Source organism: Lygodium microphyllum, unplaced genomic scaffold (genome assembly GCF_053477565.2).
Source record: "Lygodium microphyllum isolate KBCC unplaced genomic scaffold, Lygodium_microphyllum_v1.1.10 scaffold_38, whole genome shotgun sequence".
Classification (NCBI taxonomy): domain Eukaryota; kingdom Viridiplantae; phylum Streptophyta; class Polypodiopsida; order Schizaeales; family Lygodiaceae; genus Lygodium; species Lygodium microphyllum.
In genome coordinates, this window is record NW_028229521.1 from 991371 (window position 1) to 999111 (window position 7741).

Below are 7741 nucleotides of genomic sequence, written 5' to 3' on the forward strand. Positions count from 1 at the left end.
CCTACGATAAGAGAGAGATTTTTCACTGGGTGGATAATGGAGTGTACGCGTGCATACATATCATATAGACAATCAAACACACATAAGGCAACCAAGAATGGAGCCTCAAAGCCCGAGTGGCTAGACACAGAGGATTGGTGGAGACTCAAGGAGGAGGCCACAGATTCTCCACAACGATGTGGCAACATAGTGGGAGGCAGAGCGAGGACATGATTGGAGATAGGGGTCATGCATCATCTAAGGAGTGGCAGCCACCACAAGACTTATTTGGAGGAATTTGTAGAGTTTTCTTTTGGTTCTTCTTGCTTTCTTATTTGGAATATCACTTGTACTAAACAATCTTAGTTCTAACAATTCTATTCTATTTTCTTTGTAGCACTCCATCACAAAGTGCGATCCCACAAGTTTGGAGACTCAATATGTAAAAAGATACAAACTCAGTACACTTATCGATACATTGTACGTGCATGGTGGCCCAATATGTCAATCCTCTTTCTTGTCGATAGTCACTAGTTTTTTTAATGATGCATTATGTATAGTGGACTAATGTCTAGTTGTTCATTTTGCAAAAGTTCATGTTTGACACTCCTTTGCGTCGAGATGAGCTTTCAAATGGCGAGGATTTGTAGCATGCGCTTGGATTCATGGAGCACATATCATCTTCTTTTTTGGTCATGTGATCTGTGTAGGCCTCTTCCATATAGCATTCCTTAGATATACTTATCATCCTTTGTATAAGATAGCACTTTGTAATATTTTCAAATAGATTTTCATGTTTGTTTTGGCTCTCCTCTCCATGGTTCCATGTAATTCATGAATTGTCATTACTAATCTTGTACTGATTTTATGAGTTATCAATCTTGTGGTTTTAAGTAGTTTTTGCATCTCTCTCAATGATGATTGTATATCCAATATATGTAATTTTTTTAAAATAATATTATACAACACATGGTACTATGGATGGCATGGCAACTTGCTGCCGTGCCATCAAAAATTTTTCCCTCTGTAAACCGTTGCTATGTGTGTCACTAATTTACTACACGCATTGCTATTTTCATCGCAATTTGCATGGCAAAGTGTTGCTATTCGTGTTGCAAAAGCATCACAAATTGCGACGGAAGCAATTTGCATCGCAAATAGTGACGTTGTCTCTGACGAATTTGTAGAGACGTCTATACTGATGCTTTTAGTGAAGACGGGGGTAATTTTTTTAATGAACATTTGCGTCACTTTGAATGTCGGTATATTGCCTGTAACTTGTAGTGAAGAAGGCAATGCCATTTTGTTATACAATTAGATTTGGAGAAGAAGAGAAAAGAAGATGACAATGAATTAGATTATGAAGAAGGCCTAGAATAGAAATTTCCAAATCAAATACAGGGTGTGGAGAAGGAGTAGAATAGACACTTTTAATCCAAATTTAGGTGCTAGGGCAAACTCATTTTAAATGCATAAATTCCAAGTAATAGAAAGAACATGCAAAAATAGATCAAATGAACCTTCTATTTTTATGTAGGACGCTTCAAAGTTTAGAAAAGCTAGACACACACTAAGGAAGAACAACGGGATTAAGACATATACAATATTCAATTCAAATTATTAGAATGACAAAAGGCAAAACATTCTTCTATCATTCAGGGAGTAAATAGCACATTTTTTATTTTTAACCAATTAAAATTTATTAATTTTTATAAATCCTTTTTTAGAGGAAATTTATCAAACCCCACAACAAGTGAATGCTATAGCCTCCCACAAGGAAAAGGGGGGGGGGGAGGGGGGAAGAAGAGGGGAACAAAAATTAACAAATAGAACATACCAAGATATCTTGCTAATTTTGAACCTTCTAAGAAGTCACATTTGTTGGCTAGTTTACAAGGCAAGAAATGATATGATATTTAATCATTGAGAGCGAGGTCCCACACAAGTCGATTTGACTTATGCATGTTCATGTAGTCAAGTGTAGTCTTGGATAGGCACCGTCATCAGCTTGGACTTTGGAAAAAGTGGTTCTATGGCCGATCAATTGAGTGATCATTAAAAATGAAAGTCCTAAGGTAAAGTTCGTTCACTTAAAGGGACCCATGCCGATGTAATCATCGACCATTGGCAAGTCCCTTCGAGTCAATTGACTGAGTACACGTCTAGACGCGCAATTGCTGGTCCCTTCGAGTTGCTGAGTACACTGAGTTGCTGGTCCCTTCGAGTCAATTGACTGAGTACACGTCTAGACGCGCAATTGCGTTATAACAATATGTCCCCACAAGTCTTTCGAAGATATCTCTCACGCTGACGCGCTCCCTCCTTCGTTCTCTGCTCCCCCCGCCCGCCCCTTCTCTCTCGCCCGCTCGCAATCGATCGACCGATCAAAAGCTCGCGCAAATATCCACCTCTGAAAGATCAGCTGTTGCAGCTCTAATCCATTCACGTATAGTGGAAAGCAGGCACAAGATGAGAGCATCGCAAGCGGTGGTTTGTGTGGTGGTGGGATTTCTTGGTCTCGCCGCATTTATCTTCGGCATAGCAGCGCAATCGAACCGAGTCAAGGTTCTCTCTCTCTCTCTCTCTCTCTCTCATCGCGCGCGCGCGCATTGGAATATGATTATATACACGAATATTGAGTCTGGTACTGAAGCACAATACAATTCACCTATCATAATTGCATGTGGATGACGTTACGTTCTCTTCTGATGGGCAGAAGTGCAGCTATTCAAGCAGCCCGGCGTGGGGGCTGGGAGTGATAGGGGCGTTGTGTATCCTGGTGGCGCAGATTGTGGGCAACGCCTCCGGAGGCTGCGTCTGCTGCTGCGCTAGAACTGCCCTGATCTCTTCAACCTCCAAAGCTCTTGCGATCGTGTGTCTCATCTTCTCCTGGTATGTCCTATTCTCCAGAAAGCCCAGTACATGAAGGTTTCATAGTAAAGCAGTCTTCCAAGTTCCGACTGGCGATTCAGAATTGCATTTTTATAAGGGTAGCATTGATTCGGAGGAGTCGCACTCAGAATTTGAATTGACAGGATCTTATCGGTACTGAGCTTTCTATTCTTGCTTGGTGCGGGAGTGCGTAATTCATCTGTAACCCAGGATACGGACAACGAGGGGAGGTGCCCATATGATCCTGCGTCCTGGGTGTTTCCGGTGGGTGCATGCTTGGCCCTGGTGGCTACCCTTACCCTCTTGGCCTACTACCTCGCAGCCACCAGTCGCACCTCCCGCGCACCGCTAGCCCCTCCCGTCGCTACAGTCGTCGAAATGCCACCCAGCTACCATACCCCGGCTGCCCCTTACTATAAATAAGTAAGACGTAAAACCTAGTTTTTGCCCTTTCCCACGCACCTCTTTCCCATCTCACATCCTTATCGAGACATATATGATCCTTTGTTGCAATGACAGTATTTATCTTGCATATGCTTTGCTTATGATGCATCCTGTACCTTACGAGAACTTTTTCCACTGGGGCCATGATGTTTGGCGTTTCTTAGACTAGTGAAGTGTTGATAAAAAATAGTTCTCCTCTCTTTTGTTTTGTTTTGTTTTGTTTTTTTTTTCTAATAACATGCCAACTTTTATAGTTATTGCACTTATCAAGGCACCACATTTTAGCTAGTCCACAATTGTCACTTTATTAGCTTTGCTCATCACAAGGAAATGGTGCATCAACAAGTTGGCTCTTTAAAGAAATAAGTTCATCTTAATTGGACTTGTTCCATTTTCCAACTTTTCTCACATGCACGTGTGCATGTGCGTGCACACAAAGGGTATGTTGTGATGCACACATGTGCCCTCTTGGTTTATCTTTGCGCAACTTATTGAAAATACAATTATGTGTATTTTTGTTAGCTAAAAGTAATAGTTTATAATACACCTTATCAAGCTACATGCACCATGTAGCATAATGTGATATTAATCCCATTAGATCCCTAAACTTCATCGTGAGTGCCATGTACTTTTGAATGCTAATTTGCCTTCATATGCTTACATGATTTTAAAAATATCTCTAATGAGGTGGTGTGTGGTAGCTCAATCCTTGGTTTATATAGGAAGCATTTCCTTGAGAAGATAATCAACTTTCCAATTCTTTTTCTTAAATTTTTGCCTTGAAAATTGAGCCCAATATATTGAGGTGCTTATTTATTACCAGCTTTTTTTTTCACAATGACCATTATTTTGTCAATATTAATTGTCTAAATTGTATGGCATGTTTGTTGACTTTTGATATATGTCTCTTATATTATCTTGTGATAACCCTACATAGACTAATGTAAACCATAAAAGCAAATAGTTTAATAAATATGTAGCCCAAATTTCCTTTCTAAAAAAGCTACAACATCTATGTAACCATATTAAAATACATACACTTTGAAATTCGGTGTTTAACAAATAATAAAATCAAAATTGTAGTTAAAATACAAGGTGACAAGAGGCTAGCAATTTGAGAGTAGAGGTTAGGTCCCAATATAACATCAAAGGTTTTCACAAGAAATAACTTATATAAAGCATGCCTACACCACACATACAATATAAATGGAAATACACAAATATACACACACACATACATATACATATTATGTATATGGCTGCACATATATATCATGGATCCCTTTACGGACCTATCTATTTACTTATCTTTTGGAATATATGGCTAAAGCTCTAGCTTAGACTTTAGCAAATGAGGTTTGAAGAGAGTTACTTATACTTTTTTAGCTCGGGGGGGTCACTCATGAATATATGTATATATAACGTGAGTTCTAAATAAGGGGTTTTTAAAACACCATTTTTTCACATACAGAAGGGTGTCATATAAAGGGGTTACTTACAGATTGAATAGAAAAGGGTTGTGTTTTATTCAAGAAAAATTCACAGATTAGGATATTTATAAATAGGCCATGAACGCACGTTATATAGAGAATTTATATATAGTGAACCCCCCCCCCCCCCCCCCCCCCCCGAGTTTTTTAGACTATTTCCTTTTGCTCACAAACATTAAATCTATGACACTTGTGCAACATAAGGATGCACTTTGCATGTGCATGTTAAAGTACCTTTTTGCACATGTATGAGTGTGGTTTATATGTGTTCTGTATGCGTGTGCATGCACATGTCAACAAGTATGTGCATACATGCACGTGTGCGTTTGAATGTGTTTGGAGATGAGAAGTACTCATGCATAAGTATGGTTGTGAATTTTTTCAATGTACATGTGTTTCACATGCATACGCATATGTGTGCTTCAAGCTTAGACTTTAGAAAATGAGGTAATTTTTTATCTAAATTAAAAAAATTATAATATATCTAGTGAATACTTTCAATGAGACTCATAAAGATATAGAACTTTAAAAGTGTTGTTTTCAGACTAATAATGACAGAATTTTCTCAATAGTAATATAGCAAAAGCATAGGATGAAAGATAGTCGATCATGTTAATAGAACAAAAGCAATATGACTAAAGCAAGGTAATTCCATGAAATACAAAATTATCGAAGCTCAACCTTGTTGGGAATAAATAACCTACATTTTCTATTGAAGAGTTTTTCTATTTAGGTTTGTTATAATGGTTGAAGATATTGGTACCGTCGACCTTGTATTGATTGAAGGAAGTGAGTCTTAAAATGAAAGCATAGAGCAAAAGCAAGAGCTATGGTGGAAGGAACAAGAGCAAGAGAGAGACACAAAATGTGGAAACTTCAACAATCACAATGTGTAATCGGCTTTTTTAAAAATTCAAATGTCATTGAAAGAATAAAGAATAAAGTGACAATGATGGAGACTTGTCACCTGCAGTGTATAGGTGTGCATGTACCTAATACACAATGCAGGTACTATTAATGTGACTAATACACGGGCAGTTAGGCACATGCACCTTTACCTTGTAACTAATATATAGTGTAGGTACTGCTAGTGTAACTAATATATGGACAGTTAGGCATAGTCGCCTTTACCCCTAACAATCTCCCACTTAAAGGTGAATGTGTCCTTAGTGGGAGAGAACAAGAAAAAAGTGACATAGTACAAATGTACATAAGTACAACAGGATGAGGAAAGATGTCATCTCATCAACACCCATCAACTTTGTAAGGAAGGCAAAACACTCCACTAAGAGACTTTTATGAGCTGATCTACATGATTTTGGTCAGTTGAGATCTTGACCAGCTCAATGGACTTGTCCTCAAGAACCTCTCGAATAAAGTAATAATGCATCTCAATGTGCTTCGTCTTCGCATGGAAGATCTGATTCTTGGCCAACTGAATAGCAATCATAGAATCCAAATGTAATGTAGGGACCACATCAATAATGCAGATGTCTGCTCCACTAGTCTTGCCTAACCAGAGAGTCTCTTTTAGTGGCTACAATATAATCTGCCTTTGTAGCTCGGGTAAGTTACTTATGAATATATGTGTGCATTACGTGGGTTCAAAATAAGGTATTTTTAAAATACTATTTTTATATATTTTTTACATATAGAAGGGTGTAATATAAAGGAGTTGTTTACCAATTGAATAGAAAAGGGTTATGTTTTATTCATGAAAAGTTCACAGATAATGATATTTATAAATAGTCCTTGAACGCATGTGATATAGACGATATACATATAGTAACTTCCCTTAGCCTTGTAGTAGATAGGGCCATGCATTTCTACATCCTCTTGGACATTCAAGAAATGACACCTCTAACCAAGGTAAAGACATAGCCAGAAGTGGACTTTCTACTATCTGCATGTCCTGCATAATCAGAGTTAGTGTATCACATGACTCTTATATCCTAGCCACCATAATAGATGCACATAACTGTTGTGCCCTTCAGGTATCTCATGATACCCTTGATGGCATCCTAATGGCATCGGCTAACATGCCGTAACTCCCACTACAAACACTATGTCAGGGCAAGCAGCTATCATGACATACATCAAGCTACCCACTACGAATGCATAAAGGCATCTTGGCCTTTTCCTTATCAAACACTGCACAATCAGCTTGACTAACCTTCATATAAGAAGATAAAGGGTAGCCACCAATAAGCTTACCATTCTATAGATAAAACTGCTCGAGGACCTTTTGGATGTATTCATGTGATAGATAAAGGAATCCCTTAGAGCGATTGCATGTAATGCACATTCCAAGAATATGTGAGGCTTGTCTCATGTCCTTTATCTCAAAGATATTCTTGAACTGACCTTTCAAGATATCTAGCTCATCATGAACATTCCCAGCAACAATCAATATATCATCCACATAGAGAGGATAAAAATCATAAGGCTACCATCATGAGACTTCTTTTTGTTTTTTATAATTACAAATTTGTATCACTACAAGAATATCCCTGTGAATGCATAAAAGCATTAAACTTTTGGTACCATTCCCTAGGTGTCTACTTAAGGCCATAAAGGCTCTTTCTCAATCTGCACACTAGGTGGTTTGCTAGGTTTTGCAAAGCCCTTAGGATGCTCTGCAAAGCTAAATCTCATTATGTAAGTTCCCATGAAGAAAAGCTTTCTTGACATCCATTTGATAAGTATCCAAGTCAAGATGAGCAACCAAGGCTAGTACTAAACGTAGGGTAGTCATCTTCACAACATGGGAAAAGACTTCATCAAAGTCCACACCATGCTCCTACTTGAAACCCTTAGCAACCAATGTGGCCTTGTATGCTGGCTTGGGGGGTCTAAGGGTACTCTTCAACTTGTACACTCACTTGCATGGCAAAGTATACTTTCCACTAGGGAAAGGAACCAAATCCCATGTATGA

General features: G+C 38.5%; 1 protein-coding gene across 1 annotated transcript; it reads left to right on the forward strand.

Moving 5' to 3' along the window:
* Nucleotides 1-2268: 2268 nt before the first annotated feature.
* Nucleotides 2269-3649, forward strand: LOC148009132 (protein VASCULATURE COMPLEXITY AND CONNECTIVITY-like). The gene is made up of 3 exons (XM_087673786.1): nt 2269-2544; nt 2696-2871; nt 3015-3649. The coding sequence occupies exons 1-3, from the start codon at nt 2449-2451 to the stop codon at nt 3292-3294; spliced, it is 552 nt and encodes a 183-aa protein (XP_087529912.1). The 5' UTR covers nt 2269-2448; the 3' UTR covers nt 3295-3649.
* The last annotated feature ends 4092 nt before the right edge of the window (nt 3650-7741 follow it).